The 21,852-nt window shown below is 42.1% G+C and overlaps 1 protein-coding gene across 1 annotated transcript in view; it reads left to right on the top strand.

Annotated features, from left to right (window-relative positions):
• The window catches only part of grid1b (glutamate receptor, ionotropic, delta 1b), a 691,238-nt gene that overhangs the window by 628,047 nt on the left and 41,339 nt on the right, over positions 1 to 21,852 (top strand). Inside the window, 6 exon segments of the mRNA XM_085761156.1 lie at positions 2,200 to 2,301; positions 2,975 to 3,097; positions 4,376 to 4,450; positions 5,545 to 5,887; positions 8,738 to 8,876; positions 19,381 to 19,576. Coding sequence (XP_085617282.1) covers positions 2,200 to 2,301; positions 2,975 to 3,097; positions 4,376 to 4,450; positions 5,545 to 5,887; positions 8,738 to 8,876; positions 19,381 to 19,576 — 978 coding nt within the window.

Here is a 21,852-nt window from a genome sequence, read left to right as displayed (position 1 = left end):
CGTTGAACACACTTCACTGTGTCATATCTAAAAGCAGCAGCATCATCATCATCATTAGCGGAGCATTAGCGGAGCAATTTGTTGCAGGCGACTGTCTGCGGGCGTGTTGTTGGCGTTGTGTTACCGCGTGACCCCGGCTGGCTGTTTACAGCTGCACACACTGTACAACAAGAAACAGATAGCGTGATTAGCTTAACGACGCTAATGAAGACGTTCTGTCAGAGATTACCGAGCGCGTTCGCATTAACTGTCAGCTCAGATTAATCGGAGCGTGGTTGATCGCGCTCCTCTAATGTGAACCCAACCTGCTTTTATTCAGATTTTCACACTGAAGCATGAAACTGCTGCTAAAACCCATTTGTTTAATTACCAGTCCAGATCCAGAGGAGACGGCTTCATGTGCAATTAAACACACACAAACACACACACACACACACACACACACACACACACACACACAAACAGACACACACAGCTCGTCTCATAAAACTGTGATGCATTCGCTGTTTGTCTGGACTTTAACTGATGCAGTGTGGATTCATGGGAAACACACACACACACAGACACACACACACACACACACACACACACACACACAGACACGCACCATGCACCGTCCCACTCAACCATCCTCCCTCCACCTGATCAATAAACTCTCTATCTCTGTCTGTGTGTGTCTGTGTGTCTGTGTCTGTGTGTGTGTGTTTCCACAGTGACGGGATGCTCTTTATTCAGAGTGCCATTATGCAACACACACACACACACACATGCACACACATACACACACACACAGACACACACACACACATACCGGCTCTAATGGCAAACACCTGCCGAGAAAAACAAACAGCTCAAAAAAAGTGGAAATCAAAGTGGAAAACGTTGCCTGTTAGGATGAACGCTGGACGTCCAAACTCTGCGGTATCGACTGACACGTTACCATGGCAACAGGCATCAAAGACTATCAAGTGTCCAAAAGCCTGAATCAGATGTTGCTGTTGTTGTTGTTAGCAAAATTCTTCCTCTTTGGCTTGATTTTGCTTAAAGTGATAGTTCAACAGTTTGTCTAATAGGCCCATTGCCATAATCCCTATAGTCATAGCAGTAGGTTCGTTACCTTTAATTGTTGGTGCAAGCTGTTTTTAGAACGGCGGAGCAGAGCCGTGAGCTGCTCAGAGCTACGCTACGGAGGCTCATTATGGGATTTCTTGGTTTCCCTCATCAAACTCATCAAATACACAATCCAACAACTCCACAACGCTCTGGTGGACAAGTTGTGAGCTGCACATTCACCACGCTATGAGATAATAACACAACGTTACCACACAGAGTTGTTTTAGAGGGAAATTCATGCAAAACCGCGGATGCACGTTGCCTTCAGGGACAGTTTTTCATCAAGCAGTCTCTGTATTTACCTCAAAAAACAACTCTCTTGCCCAAAATGTTGAACTATCCCTTTAATATTTACACAAATAAATAAATATTATGAGTGCATCTTTACAAACTAACTTCTCACAGTGAGAGACGGTGAAGATACGAGTAATAGGAAGAGGTTTCATTAGATTTGCAGGTATTAGGTCAGAAACCTTGAACACTGACGATGGATGAACTTTTTCCTTTCCTGAAATTATTTTTACATGACCAACGACCTGCGAAAAGAATCTGCAGTAAAGTTTTATATCAGGATGGAAATTTATTGAGAATGTCGATTAAAAAACCCAGCAGGTCCAAAGTCCAAAGGATGAAAAACTGAATTATAGAAGTTTTGCAAGACTTTGGTAAAACTGAAATATAACCTTGTTTTATTTGACTTTTTATTAAATTACCATGTAATTATCTCAAGTTAGTGAGAAAAACCACGTCATGTTCTCACTTTGAAACTTTGTACGTCTTTGTTTTTTTTGTTTTTTTTTACCAGGAGTAAATAATGATCATGTATCACTGCAGGAGAAAAAGCTCATTAAGTTAAAGCAGTCGACAGTAAACAGTCTGAACTGTGTGTGATTCACCTGCATGTTGCAGAGCGCTGCTGTGTTTCCTGCTCTAATGTGCAGCAGCAACACGGAGCATTGGTTTAATGTGTGTGTGTGTTTGTGTGTGTGTTTTCTCTGGATCTTTGACAAACACACACACACACACACACACACACACACACAGAGATGAATGAAACACTCAGCCTTTCCCTCCGTCTGTCTGCAGCTCGCCACCTGGGACTCGGTGCACGGCCTCAACGGCAGCCTGAAGGAGAGTCGCATCGAGAACGGCATGCAGGGCGTCACGGTCAAGGTGGTCACTCTGCTGGTACGTACACACACACACACACACACACACACACCTGTATGTGTGTGAACAGGGTCAATAATATGGATATTAACCCATCTGTGTAGCAGTATCATGGATATAAATGCACCAAAGTATCAATAACATGGGTTTTAATGCAACAAAGTGTCAATAATATGGATATTATTGTACCAAAGAATCAATAACATGGCTTCAAATGTACTGAAGTATCAATACTATGAATATTAATACACCAAAGTATCAATAATGTTGATATTATTGTATCTAAATATCAATATGTTCATAAAAATTGGAAAAAACTGCACAGAATATCAGAGTATGAATATACTCAGTGTCAATAACATTTATATAAATGCCCCATATTAATGTCAAAAGATGTATAGACTCAACGTGATCAATAATTAGAATACCGATGCACCAAAGTATCAATAAAACACATAGTTTTATTTGAATCTATTCAAATTCAAATTTGCTTTATTGTCATGAATGTTACAAGAACTATGTCGCCAAAGCATCAAGAATCAATGAAACAAAACAAGTACAACTCACAGAATCAAATATATACAAATAAAATTAAGTACAGGGTGTCATTACACAGTTGTAAGTTGTTATATGTAATGAAAAAAAATATATATATACAGTTCATATTAAATGATGATGATAATACGTGCAGGAGGACCCGTTCGTCATGGTGGCTGAGAACATCCTGGGCCAGCCCAAGAGGTACAAAGGTTTCTCCATCGACGTCCTCGACGCTCTCGCCAAGATCCTGGGCTTCAAGTACGAGATCTACCAGGTGAGTCTCAGTCTGAGGAGGAGAGAGGAGAGAGCAGCTGGTCTGGAAAAGATTCAGACAGGATGTGTTGTTGTTGTTTTGTTTTTCTTCTTACCTGAGATCAGATACCTCTCTCTTTAATCTTTGTATTTTACAAAGAAAAGGAGGCTTCAGGGATTAGATGTGACTGATGCTGAGGGAGAATCACTGTGAGTCATGACGTCCAGCAGAGACTTCCTCCTGACCGACCAGCTGAAAAGATTAAAGAATGAAAATCCTGAAATTTATAAAATACTTTGATACAAACTATAAAAGCATTGTTACAGTTTTTCTCGATTGTTTACACACATTTTCTAAAAGCATGCCTCATACCCTCAGAACTCTACACACAAATCAAAACACACACACACACACACACACACAGTGGGCAAAACCCCTCACTTCTCCTGCAAAATGAAACTTTACATTCAAAACAATGGTATTTATTCTCAAAATGGTATCATATAATATTATATATGGTAAGTATATGTGTGTTTGTGTCAAAATGCCGGGGCCTCTTTTTGGTGCCAGTCCATCACTGCCTGTTGCCCTTTTTTGCTAAAGCTCTGATTGCTAAGTGTAAAACTGTGACAGGTGTTTACCCATGTGATGAGTCAGTGTAGATAGTAGGACAATTAACTTAACAACAGTTTAATAACAGTGTGTTATTTGTGAAAACAAGAGATTTTCTTCATGAAAATTGAGCCAAATGCAGAGAATTGTGTGTAGTGTTTTGAAAAAAAGTGTGTTTTTAGAACTGTAATTTGAGTGTAAAGCAGGACTTGTGCTTGTAGTTTAGCAGACTTGGTTCAGGTGGTCGGTGCATGAGTTAGATGTTGAGGTCATTGTGTCTCAAGTACCAGAAATTGTGTGTAAACAATTGAGAAAAACTGTAATAGACAATGTTTTTGGTTCATATGAGATTATCAGGAAGAAATATAACTCTTACAGTAATCTCTATTTAGTTAGTGAAACAAAACATTTCAATGCAAAGACTTTGAGAATAAAGTTGAAAAGATTTACAAGATGAAATTAAACTTCCTCCTCTCATGTAGTTGGTTGAAACCTGATCTAACTCTGCAGCTGAAGGTTTTCTTTCCTCCGTTTCATATTTCACCAACAAGCAGTGCCGTGTTGTGAACTCCCATCATGCATCTCTCGTCAGACTGAACGTTGTGTCTCCTGATGCACGAGGCTGAAGTTCATTTTTTTTAAAGTCTTTGTCAGTTTTGAACCAAACTTTATTGATCTGTCCTGCAGGTGGCAGACAGTAAATATGGATCCCAGCTCCCCAACGGCTCGTGGAACGGGATGATTGGTGACCTCATCAACAAGGTAAACCAGACTCTAAATCCGTCAGGCTGCAGACGCCGGCCAACGCCGCCACCGCCGCCGCATGAATCAGAGGGCGGAGCTGAGCCCGAGCCAGAGACACTTCATCCAATCACATTTATCTTCAGTCCTTTCAAGTGAAAACATAAATACCAGACTCCATGGCTGTATTCGAAACTGCATACTATACTGCCACTACGTAGTGATTTGGCCAAAATGCAGTATGCAAACAAAAGCAAAATCTGTAGTATGCGAAAAATCCCCGGACGTCTAACCGGCGTAGAAGTTATCTGCCGTAACCAAAGCCGTGTTAAAAAAAAACAACAACAAAGCTGTGTACCGTAACTATGTTATAAAGTTTAATTAATAAAATAAAACTTAATGTAGAATGATCGGTTCATTGTAAAACATTTATTTATTGATGTAAATGTGGTGGTGATTTCTGTACATACAGAGCCCCGAGGCAGCGCTGCTCTTCTGTCCAATACACACAGGAAGCTTCACTTTACATTCAAACAAACTAATGCTACTGATACAGCTGTTAGATTTCATCAATGAGACCAACTTTTATCTCCTAAAAATAACTTTTAACCAGCTGGTGGTAAACCTCTAAAAACCTGCGGGTAAGTTAATTAGCGATGGTTTTCTCCCCCGGGATGACGACGGAGGTTGGCCGGCCGAGCAGCTCTGCAGACCGGCTGCTGCCTCTGTGATGTCCCGGTCGCTGCAGAGCTTCACTTCTCTGAAAAACATGGGAGCAAACTTCTAAACAGCCGTCGTTTGGATAAACTGGCCGTATATTTGGGATTTAAACAGTTACTTTCTCGCATGAAAAAAGATTAAAACTTAATAAAGTTACATAATTACAGCGCTAGAGCGGGAAATAAAACAGCTTTTAGCCTGTTTTACAGCTACCGCTGCCGGTTGCTGCGAAATGCATTCTGGGAAACTTGTAAACTGTATACTGCATACAAAGTAGCAGACTGAATCCCACATTCTGTATGCAGTATACAGTATGTACTAACGCAGTATGTAGTATACAGTACGGTAGTAGTATGCGGTTTCTAAAACAGCCCGTGTCCCCTCCCCCCCCTCAGAGAGCCGACCTGGCCGTGTCCGCCATCACCATCACGCCGGAGCGGGAGAACGTGGTGGACTTCAGCAAGCGTTACCTTGACTACAGCGTGGGCATCCTGCTGCGGAAGCCCGAGGAGAAGATCAACATCTTCTCGCTGTTCGCGCCCTTCGACCTGGCCGTCTGGGCCTGCATCGCCGCGGCGATCCCCGTGGTGGGCGTGCTCATCTTCCTGCTCAACCGGCTGCAGGCGCTGCGCTCCTCGTCCAATCAGAACGCTCCGCCGGGCCAGCCGCCCAGCACGCTGGGCTCGGGGACGCTGCACAGCGCCATCTGGATCGTGTACGGAGCCTTCGTCCAGCAAGGTGAGAGTCACCATGGAGACGGAGAGGAACCGGTCTGAGGGGTTATCATTCGACTTGACCTTTGACCTGGAAATTTGCAGAATTTATTATTTTTTTAATCCAGTTTGACTTTATTAACTACAATTCCAACTTTTGTTTAAGGGATAGTTCACCCAAAATTCAAATTTCCCTCATTATCTACTCACCCTCATGTCGACTAAGGGCTGGGAGAAGTTTCAGAGTCCTCCTTCAGTACAAGAGAGACATTTCAGACGAGCACTATGGAGGTATTTGGATGTTTGTTGGTGTGTCTTTTTGGACGAAGAAAAGTGAGCTCCCTTCTCAACCGTCATATGGACATGCAGTGCTGCACGGAGCCCCGCTGTAACTCAGAGAAGCCACGGAGGACTCTGAAACTTCTCCCAGCCCTTAGTCCACATGAGTGAAATTTGAATTTTGGTAGTTTTGGTGAACTATCCCTTTAAAGACAGAAATCTGTTTAGATGAGATTTTAATAAGTACAACACAGAAGGGGGTTATTATATAATAAAACTGTGTGTTTATTAGGATCAACACACATTAAAACAACAAACTAACAACACGTCATACACTTGATGAAGCCCACACTCATGTGTCTCATTCACTCACCTGAAGACATCTGACGTCCTGCTGCATATTCTCTATTATTCACATCCTTGAGCTCCATGTGTCCAGTTCAGATTGGTTTCCAGCTGCAGGATGACACAGGAAACATCTGGTGTGACAGTGTTGAGGAAAATGTCAGTCTACCAAGACTGGAAAGACAGAACGCATATACAATGAAATCCTCTACAGAGGAGTCAAGTAGTTTGGAGTCGTGTGACTTCAGCCCTCTCTTAGAATGACTTCTAAACTTCTTGCAATCTCCTTAAAATCCTCCCCTCAAACTGATGGTTTATCTACCGAGGTCACACTAATCAGTCTAACAGACGACAACACTAAAAGAGAAAAGATCAAAATTTTCCACCACAACAGAAAAAGACATGTGGTCCAGTAAAAGACTATACAACTTTCTGTTGTTACATCTACATGAGATCAAATCCTTCTCTCTTTAACCTCGGTATCCAACAGCAGAAAGAGAAGGGTTCAGGGATCAGATCATGGTCTCCTGCTGACAAACCCACCGAGCGTCTTCACACGTTCTCACAGATGTTTGTCTGAAATCAATCGTAGCCGATCACAACGGAGGTGGGGGGGATTATGGGCCTTGTAAAGACGGATTTGGGTTTTTATTTTGGGGCGAGTTTTTAATTCACGGATTAAACTCCGATGGACGAGGGAGGAGATGATCACAGGAGGATTTGTAGCGTCGGAAATATTGAAGAGAAAAACAGAAACATGGTCGTAAAACTTTCAAAGTGCTTAAATGAATTAGAGGGAGGTTTAGATTAGAGCTGCAGGAAACACTGCAATGTGTGTGTGTGTGTGTGTGTGTGTTCGTCTCTTCAGCCTCAATAAAGATTGTTGTGGGAACGTTGCAGCTAAAACTTTAACAGTGAAAATACAGCTCAGAAAGACTCAATAATGCACATTTAAAGGGATAGTTCAGCATTTTGTCAAATTGGCCCATTGCCATAATCCCTATAGTCATAGCAGTAGGTTTGTTACCTTTAATTGTCGGTGCAAGCTATTTTTAGAACGGCGGAGCAGAGCCGTGAGCTGCTCAGAGCTACGCTACGGAGGCTCATGGGATTTCTTGGTTTCCCTCATCAAACTCATCAAATACACAATCCAACAACTCCACAACGCTCTGGTGGACAAGTTGTGAGCTGCACATTCACCACGCTATGAGATAATAACACAACGTTACCACACAGAGTTGTTTTAGAGGGAAATTCATGCAAAACCAGCTGATACGCGTTGCCTTCAGGGACAGTTTTTCATCAACAGTCTCTGTATTTCCCTCTAAAACAACTCTGTGTGGTAACGTTGTGTTATTATCTCATAGTGTGGTGAATGTGCAGCTCACAACTTGTCCACCAGAGCGTTGTGGAGTTGTTGGATTGTGTATTTGATGAGTTTGATGAGGGAAACCAAGAAATCCCATGAGCCTCCGTAGCGTAGCTCTGAGCAGCTCGCCGCTCTGCTCCGCCGTTCTAAAAATATCTTGCACCGACAATTAAAGGTAACGAACCTACTGCTATGACTATAGGGATTATGACAATGGGCCAATTTGCCAAAATGTTGAACTGTCCCTTAAAGGCTAAATATAGTAAATTATTCCAGGCTGTTTCTTTCATATATCAATTATATCTATATATGTATTATTTATCTTTATTTTAAATTTGTATATGAGTTAATTGCATCGTAACCAGATCGATAAAGTTTCTGAGTCCTCACCTGTCCCACGTGTCCCCGCTCGTTTCTAAATGTCACTGCTGATGAGTGTGTCCTCACAAAGATAGAAAGACCAACAATAACACACACACACATGCACACACACTCGCACAGTTTCCCAGCAGAGACAAGCAGCTGCATCTATTATGGTCTGGCAGGTTGCCTGGCAAAGCTTTTAGGCCTAACAGGTTGTGATTAGCTGCAGCTGTGCAGCCTCTCGGCTCGCCGTGATGGAGCGCCGCTCTCACCTGCTGGGCCAGTCCACCTGGTCGCCCCGGGCAACCTGTGACTGTGAGGTCACAGCGACGCAGCGTGTGTCCGTTCACACACAACACGCACACACACACACACACACACACACACACACACACACACACACACACTGCAGCTCTGAAGGATAAACGGTTAGAAATCACAATGATGACAGGTTTGGAGTAAACACCTAAAGATTGTGTGTGTGTGCGTGTGTGTGTGTGTGTGTGTGTGTGTGTGTAGGTGGCGACGGCGTGGTGGGCTCCGTGGCTCTGAGGATCGTCATGGGCAGCTGGTGGCTCTTCACGCTCATCGTGTGTTCGTCCTACACGGCGAACCTGGCAGCGTACCTCACCGTGTCCCGCATGGACCACGCTATATGGTGAGTTACACACACACACACACACACACACACAAACACACACACCTGTGCATTAACAGTTGCAAATGTTTCTGTTTTTGGGACGTGAACAGAATAAAACATCTGGATTTTCTCTGTGATCCACAAACTTTACACCACGTTAGCCTGAGTCTCTGTTTGTGAACATGGACTGACCAGAAGCAATCTAATCTAATCCAATCCAATCCATTTTATTTATAAAGCACAATTTTTACGTTAGGTAAATTGACATTAATCTAACTTAACCCAGTTACTGTGCATTTACCGTTACTATGGCGCCCAAAGACAAAGCCAGGTGTGTGTCCTGCAGGTGGTGATGCATAATGCTACTTTTTCGCAGCGTTTTACAGGTCGACTTTATATACGTTTGTTTTTGAGGGAATAAGTCTTCATCTACCAAACTTTACCACTTTGGTCACGTCTCCGTTCTGCAACTTGCATGGACGAAATGAAAACAAAGTTACACAACAACCTCGTGCCTGTTTGGTTCCGGCTTCATCTGTTTTAGAAAGTGACGGTACTGGGGAATCTTTACCATTAATTTATTGTAGCGTTTAATACCGAGATTAATTGTGAAAACTAATAATCGTGGCATCTTAGATCAGGGATCAGGCCGGTCTCTAGTCTCCATGTTTACTGTTTTAGTAGTTGTGTTTCCATCAGCTGTTTAGATCATCTAGATGTATCGCATCGGAAAATGATGATGGAAACGCCGTAATTCGAATTAAAATCCCCTGATTCGCACAAACTGAAATACGCTGCTATGGCCGGGTTTTGGTTGGTTCGAATGGGATGGAAACAGCTGTATTCAAATTAAGTGACCTAGCTACTTTCACCCCGTCTGCTCCCGTGTTGCAGTTCACTCACAGGACAACATCAGGGTTTCTGCACCGCCACGGCAAAATAAAAGCCCCCACACACCTTCATAATGATGTTAGGCTACTGCACAGTTCTTCATAGTTCCTCCTCAGGAAAAAACAAACTTATCAACCAGCGAATCCAGCGTTTATCATTAATAAAGTCTCTCTCTCTCACACACACACACACACGGGTCGCGTTATGACGGTAATAAACATGCGCTAACGTGTTCAAATCAGACCATCAGTCCGTCGGGGGGGGGGCAAAGTCCGTAGATGGAAACACACACGATTCAAATTTCTTTTGATGCACATTTCCCAGTAATTGGAATCACTTTGGATGGAAACACGGCTAGTGACAGGATCTCTGTCCTCATCATCAACGTGTCCATAAAACAAGACGAGGTGGTTTTCAGAGTTTGTTTTCTGACTGACTCTGGATCAGTTCCAGTGGAGTCGGGCTGATGACGATGATGCAGCAGTTTTCAGTTGGTCGGTGTCGCTGCAGCTCGGACCGACGGAGCTTCATTCAGTCTTTATGATGTGTGAGGTCAGAGTGTGACGGAGCAGCAGGAGAGGAGGAGGTTTATGGTCTGGAGGGTTTTAGAGACAGAGCAGCTGTGACCCGGCTGCACCGTGACGAGGTGAGATTCTTTATTGATCCCAGCGGAGGAACCGGGTCACAGCAGCTGCTGAGGTGGAGCAGAGCTCTGGTTTCCTTCTAGGAAACACTCAGACTGATTCTAATTAAAGTTATAAACTATTTAAATCACTAAACACGTCGCTGGAAGCAGCAGCTTGATCTCATCTGTCATGTAGATGTGTAGATATTTGTGGTGATGTTGGGTCATTTATGGCTTCTTGTTCACTAATGATTATTATTATTTATTTATCTATTTATTATATATTCATTTATTCTCTGACTCATCATAACTGTTTGTGTTCATGAAAGTTAGTCAGACGTCATTTACTGTTTCCTCACTACCGCCCCCTGTTGGTCACGCTCTCACTAGCGGCTGCTTGTTACTTGGTGAGGACAACGTTTGGCAGTGATCTATTTATTTCATTTATCTGAAAGCCAGAATTTCCATATTGTTTTTATTACACAGTGATTTAAACACATGTTTACAGTTTTCTCTGGGCCACAGTACTAAAATACAACACTATTGATATGTATTATAACACATTGCAGAATTAAAATTAGATTTAAAATTCATGTCATCCCCCCTCTCTGCCTCCCCGTATCCTGTCTCTCTCAAATGTTTTATCTAATAAAGGCGTTAAAAAAGCCAAAAAAATATATACTTAAATGAATTTTAAAAAAAAAAATAATAATAAAAACTCTCCATTAAAGTGGTTTTATTAATCAAGTATTGTCATTAACAGTTGACAATATTGATGAGTCACATTCTGCTTTTGCCCCATAAAGAGTTGGTTCAGTCTGCTGCTTCATATATGTTACAGTATCATCATCATCATCATCATCATATATATGCAGTATAATTTTCATCATCATCACCATCATCATATATGAACAGTATCATCGTATGTTACTTCGTATGTCCTGTTTGGACACGTCTCTCTGTCTGTCTGTCTCTCTGTCTCTCTGTCTCTCTGTCTCTCTGTCTCTATGTCTCTCTGTCTCTCTGTCTCTCTGTCTCTCTGTCTCTCTGGGGGTAAATCTGAGCGTTGACACTGAGCGACCCGTCCAGACTCTCTGTGCCGTTAATTATCACAGAAGAACTTATTAGGCCGTGTTCAGTCTGAGTAATGACTCGGCTCAACATGGCCGCCGTGTTAATCGCTCGTTCAACCTCGGGAGTTTTTGCTCACATTTGGCTGATTATTAATCTTAAGTAGCCTCCTCCAAAAAGGAAAAAGCTGGATCATGTGAGAGCGGAGCGGTGCAGCCGAGGCTCGGCTCTAATTGAACCAGCCCGTCGAGTGCGAGAAGCACAAGTTGCACAAGTGGTTCGGATCTTATGATGAATTTAAGAGGGTCGGCGGTTCAGCTGAAAAAGCTCTCGGCTTGAATATTTCTCTCTGCAGAGGAAACGACGCCACAGCTGCTGGAGAGAGAGTCCATCTGAACGCCGGCGCCTGAACGCCTCGCTAACATTTAACCTCCTGTTGTTGTTGCTGCTGCTGCAGAACGAGTCTGACCCGACCGACGCTCTGAGCCGAGCGGCGACGTCCACAAAGTCTGAGCAGAGAGGGAAAGTTTCAGAGAGTTAAAGAGTTCAGAGTCGATGTGACTACAGGTGGAAATGGACGGAGCTTTTTATCTGAGCAGGAGGAGACGAGACGGGCTCTCAGGAGTGATATTTGACTTAGTTTCATGTTTATTTACAGTAACAGGGACGATAGGATACATACAACATTGCCACAAAAAATGGAAAATGCGATGCATACAAGACGTCTAGCTTCAGCTAATGTGCAGTCTTTACAGATACAAATCCAGTAAATAGGCACCATGAATACATAAACACAGCTGCACATTATATATTATTACTATATATATTATTATATATGACACGACTGATTGTCTCTGTGTATTAATCTACAAAAACCTGATCTAATTTACTCCTGTACAATTTGTAGGAGCCATTTTTAGCATTTATTTAGTTTTTAGTTTAGTTTTATTTTGGTAGGTCTTAGTTTTGGTGAACTTTCTCTTAAGCAGGAAGTGACGTAGATAATGCACAATGGGCTCAGGGGCTGTTAGTGTTTGGTTGTTTTGCTTTGAATTTGGATTTTGTTTAGTTGGAAGAACAGAAGTAAATCTTCTTTGTTTATCAGTGGAACCTCGTTGGGACACTAATTTCATCGACGCCAGTTCACGTTGATCAGCTCCTTTGACTTTTTGATTAAGTTTGGTTTGGGAAGAGAAAGGTTTTTAGGTAATTGTCATTAAGAAAGAAAAAAACACACAAGCCAGATGAATTAATTAAAACACTACTAATAACTATTATTATTAATCCGCCGCTGAAAATAGTTCCCACCCTCTACAGTCTTCTGTGTGAACAGCTTCAGGAACGTTTCAGAGCAACAAACTGAAGTTTTTATTGGTTTTAGTCTTATCATGGATTTTTTCTTATAGTGTTTACAGTAACTCAGAAAGAGAAAAGGATAGAAGTTTAAAGCTGGGAGAAGATTTCCTGATTTGCATATGTGTGTGTGTGTGTGTGTGTGATGTGGTTTTGTGAGAAGAAGCCGAGGAGACGGGAGAAGCTCCGAGTGCAACAGGCAGAAAGTTAAATTATTACAGTTTCTGTTTCGAGAGGAAGCAGCCGAGACGTCTGAGAAGCTGCTGCAGGAGGAAGAGGAGGAAGAGGAGGAGGAAGGAGCTGTGAGGCCGTGGTTTTTCATTATTTGAATAAAAAATGAGGCGTTCAGAGTCAGAAAGTTGTTTTGTCTCAGAGACGGTGGCGTGTTGTGTTGTTTCTGTTTGGTTCCTCGGCTGCGTGGCCTCAGGTGCTCGGAGACGCAGCGCTAACAAGAGTAGCCTGAACCAGAACAGTCGCATCTGAGGCCGCCGCTAATCGCTGTCAACACACACACACACACACACACACACACTGATGCCAGGTTGAGCTGTGTTAATGTGATCGGCTGTTTATCTCTGTGTGTGTGTGAGCTTTATTTGTGTGATGAGGTCGAACGACAACAGTGAATTAGAGCGAAGCTGAGACTCCGACCTCAGCAGGATCCAACAACCAAGTGATGAAGAGAAACTTAAAGGGACAATGAGGAGTTTTGTTAAAGCGAAGTGTTTCCACACTACATTTATGAGCCTCCGCACCGTGAAATTCTTTGACCGGTGCAAGACAGACTCATGTTTTCATTCATCAAGAATTAAAGTCAGAGGTTGGAAGACGATCACATACCGTCGTAGTTCCCACCATAAACGGAGATTCATACGGCGGCGTTATTCTCATGACTTGCCACGAAACCGAAAGTAAAGAAACGCTGGTCGGCTCGCCCAGCATTTCCACCACCACTAATAATAACAAAATAACCATAGAGACAAAACCATAGATTTATCTAAAATGGACCATTAACAAGTGTGGGTAGCGCAGATTCAACCACATTAACGTGAGACTTTTTTATAACCAAATAGAAACTCCTCGTTGTCCCTTTAACAAACGAAAAACTCTACTCTTCTTACATGTTTTAGTTCAAGATTGATTCAACGATTTCTTCACTTGTTTCAACATTGTTTCAACAATTTATTCAGCTCATTCAGCTTCCAGCTTTCAGCATTCTCCCGTATTTCCTTCAGGAAATGAAATGCATTCTGTAGTTTTTCTACACGACGAAGCCTCCGACCACAAACAGATTCAAGATTCGAGAGTCAAGGAGATTTATTATCATTCCACAACATGAGCTACTGTACATGAGAGAGAAAACCAAAACGTCCCGAGGTCCCTGAACGCAACAATGGACCAGGACAATAAAGAATCTAAACTGAGTAAAACAGAAAGTAAATTAAAGAAACAATAGAAACCTCAAAACTTTCTGTTTCTGCTCTAACCTTCCTCTTGTGTTCGGGTCACCACTGACCCCGTTTTCAGGTTTTAAATGCATAGAAGTACCACATAAATTTAACTTTTTTAAACATAACTTTGTCATGAACCTCTATTTCAACAAAATAAAACTTTTTTTTTTCACAAATTTCTTAAATGCTCTGGTTAAAATTATGACATTTGTGGTGTTAGGGTGACTGACTCGGTTATTACGATAAGAACAATAATGAGAGTTAAAACTGAAATCATAAGTGCAAAACCAAGGAAGCCTAACAATGTAACCAAGAGATGAGAAACAAATGGGATGATAAATAATGTTTTTAGTGTGTTTTACAGCTGATTTAAGACTCGGGTCAAAACTGACCCTAACACCATAGATGGTAGTAGAAAGCTAACACAAGACGAAGGCTAAGAGAGTCTCTTTTCATCTCTTTACATGTTTGCTTTAATATGAACTATATTTTAATTTATCTTCCTCTTTGAACCCAAAAGTTTTATTTGGGATTTTCGTAACGAGCCGGCGAACAACCAGTTACATTATTATCAATCATTGGGTTTTAGACGAAATACATGTTTTTCTTCTTCCCAGTTCTTAGTTATCAACCATAGTGTGTGTGTGTGTGCGACTGCTCTGTTTTATTTTGAAGTGTTATTGAGATAAAAAAAAAAAGGAGGTAAATCAGTTCCCAGACTGAAGACGAGTTCATTGACGTCACCGTGGAAACATGTAAAAACCTGAATCTTATTATTTGATGTTCTCAGAGAAACTGATGAAGTGATGATCAGTGTGAACCTGCTCAACCTCACATGGACTGTAATTTAATGTTCAGAGTAGCCGGGGTAAACACACACACACACACACACACACAATACACACACACACACACACACACACACACACACACACACACACACACACACACACACACACACAACTCTCTGTGTGTGTATGTTGATTTTCCTTTTCTGAACAAAAAGTCCAGACAGTAAAAACCAGTCATTTGATCAGAGGAGTTTGTGCTGCTGCTCAGGTTCGTTTCTCGTTGATGATTCTCGTCGATCGATCGTCACGTCGCCGTGGTAACAACAAACCTCTGCAGCTCCACCACGTCAGTCATTAATTAGCAGCGTTACAGTTATCTCCTCGCTGCGGACGACACGTCTTCTCTGTAACGGAGCCGCGGTTTGAGTTTGATCCACGACTCACAGATAAAATGTTATTATTATGATCCGCAACAGTCTTCAAGCTTTCTTTTTCTTTCTTTCTTTCTTTCTTTCTTTCTTTCTTTCTTTCTTTCTTTCTTTCTTTCTTTCTTTCTTTCTTTCTTTCTATCCCCTTTCTACTGTATGTCTTTTTACTTATTTCTTTCTCTCTTTCTGTATTTCTTTCTATCTACCCCGTCTCTCTGTCTTTTTACTTCTTTCTTTCTTTCTTTCTTTCTTTCTTTCTTTCTTTCTTTCTTTCTTTCTTACCCCTCTCTATCTCTATCGATCTATCAATCCCCCTTTCTTTCTTTCTTTCTTTCTTTCTTTCTACCCCTCTCTCTCTATCTCTATCGATCTATCAATCCCCCTTTCTTTCTTTCTTTCTTTCTTTCTTTCTTTCTATCTACCCCTCTCTATCTCTATCTATCTACCTCTTTATATCTATCCATCCACCTCTCTCTGTCTCTTTTTCTTTTTTCTTTCTTTCTTCTACCCCCTTTCTCTGTCTTTTTACTTACTTCCTTCTTTCCTTCTTTCTTTCTTTCTTTCTTTGGAAGGATGAGGAATAATGTAAATATCAAGACACAGGATTATTATGAGGACTGTTCTTTGAAATGGTCTCTCATTGGTTTGGTGTCGGTCTTGACTCTGTCTCAGGGTTAGGTGGTCTGGACTACAACACTATTACATGAGGAACTGTTGGAAGTGTAGAAAAGACGCCACTGTTTAATGCAGGGGCGTCACTAGGTTTTAAGGACAGGGGGGGCTTAGCCCCCAGTAGATGCACAGGATGTGAGCGAATGTAGTGCGCAAGCACGAACTTTCACAATGGCCCAGAAAAAACACAATATTTAGAATTTAGAGTAAATTTAGAGTATTGAATCATGGGCTAGTTGAATCTAAGAATAAGTAAATGAGTAACTGTGTAAAAGTAGATGCTAAAAAAAGTGAACCTGAGTAATTTTTCAGGTGTTTGACAATCATGGATATGTCCAGGTGGACTGGAAAACTAATTGTATTTCACTAGTAGCCTGTGTCATAATGGTTATACACTCCATCCAAATACAGATGTTTTTGGCTCATTTTGATTTCACCCAGACCTCCTCACTGTTACAATCGGACCAAACGATAGTCAGGTTTGCCAGGTTTTGGAACAGGATTAATTGGAGTGTTCCATGAAGAGGTGGTAGGTATGAGTACACCAGCCTGTATAGCAGACCCATGATCGTGTTTCTAATTTTCCAATTCAAATAAGACCAGACAACAGAAATGAAGTGCGACTCCAACTGGAGCAGATATTTATGGTAAAGAGTGCACATTTCACCCTAGAAACCCCTTCATCTTCTACACAACCAGGACCTTCACAAGAAATTTCAGATTTTTTTTTTTCTGAGCTGAAATAGACATTGGGGGGTGGTTTAAATGACTGACCCTGAGAATCATTTTAATTTGAATATTCTGCTTTTATTAGTAGTTTTATTTGGACTAGGTTTTAAAAAATATATACATTTATACCTTGCCTATATTGTTATCATGCTGTTTTTATATATTCCTGTGTCTTACCTGATCTTCTGCATCTTCAGGGCATGTCTCTGTCTGGCCTCTCCCTACAGCATTTCTCTCCCTGTCTGAGCTGCCTGCAGTGTCACCAGATATCATTAGTATTTTAAATTAATCCATTAAATAATCACTTTTTACTGCTAAATGTTATTTTCTTTAACACAGCCAAGCTATAAAGTACCAGATGAATGTTAACACATTACACACACACACACACACACACACACACACACACACGGCACATGAGACAGACAGAGAGAGAGAGAGAGAGAGAGAGAGAGAGAGAGAGAGAGGGGAACACACACATGATGACAGGAGTGTTCAGGATCCCCGTTTAAAAGTTTTCCCCACCAGAATCTAGCCGAACTTTGGAGCATTATTTAGCCCGTTTTCTGACAAGCTATCATGCCATGGTTGGTACCAACAGACAACATGTTGACAACACTGCTATTTAGAGATGTAGTAGTTTACTGTCTGATACCTGCTAGTCCTCTTTTAGCTACAGGTGGACTGACTCTCTCCCTCTGTTGACATCAGAGCTCCTGCAGCCCGTCACTGCAGGCTCGGAGCGGAGCTTCAAACAAGCCGCCGCTTACATGGGCGCAACCAACTGACAGCTGGGAGGGGGGTGGTCACACACTCAACAAACTAATTAAATTAAACAAATCAGAAATAACAAGAGACAACTGGGGTTCTTAAAAGGAGAATATATGTCACATATTAAAAAAAAAAAAAAAAAAGTCACATAATAAAAGAACACCAAATTATTTGGGGGGGCTTAAGAATATTTTAGGGGGGCTTCAGCCCCCCTAAAATAGGCCTAATGACGCCACTGGTTTAATGTTTAATGTTTAATGTTTAATGTTACGACACAATCAGGAAAAGCTCTGAATGCTAGACTGTCCCATTTACCAACGGTTGACGCGGCTGTGGAAGGAGATTCCTCCTCTGAAGCTGTCGCCTCAGTAATAAGGAGACCGCTGTAATATCAGTGTGTTTATCATAGTAACACTGAGAGAAGCTCAGATCTATAACATGATAACTATGAATCAAACAAAGCTTCATTAAATCGTCTGAAACTGAGATTATTCTCCTCGCTGTAGAAAAAAACAAGCAGTTGCATAAAAAGCTGCGTCTCTCTGGACTCGTCTGTTCTTTACATCAACTCGTTACAAAAGTCCAATTACGCTCCGTCTCCACCGGCGCTGTAATTATGTAATTAAAGCTGCGGCGTTATTAACGATCCAATCAGCGGCAGCAGGAATCAACACCAACATTAAGACAAAATCCAATTCCAACACGATAAACACAAAGTGGTTCCGAGACTGATTCTCCGCTGCGGGCCCCAAAGCTCACGTCCACACACACACACACACACACACACAGGGAGGAAACACTGGTGGTCGCGGCCGTCACCATGGAGACGGCGAATAAAAATAACGATCGTCAGTCATTAGAATGAAGACGGAGCTGTTTAATCAGGACGACGTGGGCGGCGTCCTCCGATCACAGCTGACTGGGCTCTGATTGGTCGACAGTTTTCTGCTGTTTATATTTATAACCTCAAAATGTGACTGTTCAGGATAAAGAAACATTTTTATTTAAAGTTAGAGTGAAATAAAAGTTGTTGTGAATGAACAAAACCTCTCAAAGCCCACGATCGCCTGTTTGAGCCCTTTCTAAGCCGCTTCATTCAATGAGTTCCCCTGAAAATAAACGTCCGGTCGTGTTGTTGGGTCCGTTGAGAACTGTGACTGGTCCGAGGAAGGGGGCGGAGCCTATAAACAGTCTGAGGGCGGAGCAACACATTTAATTATTAGAAGTTAAACCAGTGGTTCTCGAAGTGGGGTCTTTTTTCTAGAATTTTACCACTTTTTTTTTGGGGGGGGGACAAATTTTACCACTTTTTTCCAGAAATGTTTAAACGTTTTTGGAGGAAATTTCTGTAAATATTTCCAAAAATTCATACCATTGGACCTAATTTGGACATACATTGAGTAAAAAAAAGTTACGTTATTCAGCCTCAGAACAAATATTTGTCTATTTCTGCTGTTTGCTTCAAAATGTTGTTTAATGAGGGTCCGTGGTCTAATTTGTTGTCAATTTAGGGTCCTTGATGTAAAAAAGTTTGAACAGGAACAACAGAACCAGTGGATCTTTGCTGAGCAGAAGATTTGTTCTAAATTAAATAAAAGCCTGTCCCATATTGGAGGAATTACTATGATGTTATTTCCATAATGAACGGCTCGATGGAACCATAGATCATGCATATAGTTGCTGTCTCATCAGTAAAGTGTTTGGTTATAGTGTGATGTGTTGCGCCCCTCCCTCTCTCAGGACCTTCCAGGACCTGGCGCGGCAGATCGACGTGGACTACGGCACGGTTCGGGACTCGGCCGTCTACGACTACTTCAAGAACAAAGGCACCAACCCTCTGGAGCAGGACAGCACCTACGCCGAGCTGTGGAGGACCGTCAGCCGGAACAACGGCATGGACTACTCCGTGTCCAGCCCGTCGGAGGGGATCCGCAAGGTACGGCCACACACAGAGGTCACAGAGGTCACAGGGGTCACAGAGGTCACAGGTCACAGGGGTCACAGGGGTCAGAGGACTCATGCTGCGTTCAAGACAACTCGGAAGTCGGAAAAAAACGAGCTCCGAGTTGTAAAAAAAATGAATTGAACGGCGTCGAACTTGGAAATTACAGGTCGGAAACTCGGGTATCATATCAGAGCTCCGACTTTCCGACTTGACGTCACGACAATCCATCCCCCTCTTTCTTTCTTTCTTTCTTTCTTTCTTCCTTTCTTCCTTTCTTTCTACCCCTCTATCTCTATCGATCTATCAAACCCTCTTTCTTTCTTTCTTTCTTTCTTTCTTTCTTTCTTTCTACCCCTCTATCTCTATCGATTTATCAATCCCTCTTTCTTTCTTTCTTTCTTTCTTTCTTTCTTTCTTTCTTTCTCTCTGTCTCTCTTTTTTTCTTTCTTTCTTTCTACCCCTCTATCTCTATCGATCTATCAATCCCTCTTTCTTTCTTTCTTTCTACCCCTCTATCTCTATCGATTTATCAATCCCTCTTTCTTTCTTTCTTTCTTTCTTTCTCTCTGTCTGTCTTTTTTTCTTTCTTTCTTTCTAGCCCTCTATCTCTATCGATCTATCAATCCCTCTTTCTTTCTTTCTTTCTTTCTACCCCTCTATCTATCGATCTATCAATCCCTCTTTCTTTCTTTCTTTCTTTCTCTCTGTCTCTCTTTTTTTCTTTCTTTCTTTCTACCCCTCTATCTCTATCAATCTATCAATCCCTCTTTCTTTCTTTCTTTCTTTCTCTCTGTCTCTCTTTTTTTCTTTCTTTCTTTCTACCCCTCTATCTCTATCGATCTATCAATCCCACCTTCTTTCTTTCTTTCTACCCCTGTCTATCTCTATCTATCTACCTCTTTATATCTATCCATCCACCTCTCTCTGGCTGTGTGCGAAATCCCCCCCTACTCTCTATATAGTGACCAGGCCATGTTGTAGTGGTGTCCGAATGTTTAGTGATTATTAATGTTCACTATCTAGTGACTGAATCTATCCCACAATTCACCGCCAAATGTAGTGATCATCCGATGGTCACTAACCGGAGCAAGATATCCCATCATGCATTGCTGTCACGGATCGCCGTTACCACAGCGGCCCAGAGCGACCGGTGTAGCTACCAAATAAATGAAGTAGTGACCGGTGTAGCTACCAAATAAATGAAGTAGTGACCGGTGTAGCTACCAAATAAATGCAGTAGTGACCGGTGTAGCTACCAAATAAATGCAGTAGTGACCGGTGTAGCTACCAAATAAATGCAGTAGTGCAGCAGCCTCAATAATGTGTCCAGGCTGCCAGAGTTGTCCAGTCGTGGCTTCCACAGACTCCCACAACAAATGTCGGAGCAAATTTCCTAACAAGCTTTATAAACTGACCACAGACTCTGGATAGCGAGGCTAATTTCTGTTAGCCCGTCTATGGTGTTTTACATTATATGTTAGCATTAAGCTAGCGGACTTTATGCTTAGTTGTGACACGTTGTTGTAGAGCGTTGTTTTAAACTATGTGGGTTTGATTTAACATCTTCGATGCTTAAATATATATATATTACCGCTTAATATATTGCTTTACTCCTCTTTTTATGTTGGTACCTATACACCCGTAGGTCTATGCTACGCCGGCCGTTACCATGGTTGTATCCATGATACCTACACCGGCCATTAAGATCGCAGTCGGAACGTTTTAATTACGTGACGTAATACATAATTAACTGTGCGGCGGAGTAGTGTCCAAAAGTGTTTTTTTTATTTGACCAGTGAGTCACTATATAGTCACTATATTGAATTCACTATAGTGAGGAGGGAGGAGGGGATGAGGGAGGGGTTTCGGACACAACCTGAGTCAACTGTAACGTGGTTTATCTCAGTGTTATCTCTTCAGACGGCTCAGTCAGATCCTTCTGTGCTCTGATGTGAGGAGGAGGATGCTACCCCCCAACCCCCCTCTATCTTCTCTCCTCCTCCTCCCCTCTCTACCAACCCCCCCCCCCCTCTCCCCCCACCCCCCCCCCCCCCCCCCCCCCCCCCCATCGCTCCTCTGAGGCTTCTTGTCCTTTTTTGTCTCCTTTGATTCATAGGAACCTTTTTTTTCCCTCTAAACGTCGTCACGTAGCTGCTTCTGCAAACACTGCACAGCTTTTTGTCTCCCAGTGTCACCTGGAGAGAGAAGACACACACACAACCACACACACAGACACACACACACTCACACACACACACACAGCCTTG

The sequence above is a fragment of the Trachurus japonicus genome, chromosome 19 (assembly GCF_045865225.1).
Source record: "Trachurus japonicus isolate A0001 chromosome 19, Traja_1.0".
Lineage (NCBI taxonomy): Eukaryota > Metazoa > Chordata > Actinopteri > Carangiformes > Carangidae > Trachurus > Trachurus japonicus.
Note: the sequence above shows the minus strand (reverse complement) of the source record. Positions and strands in the feature narration are given on the sequence as shown.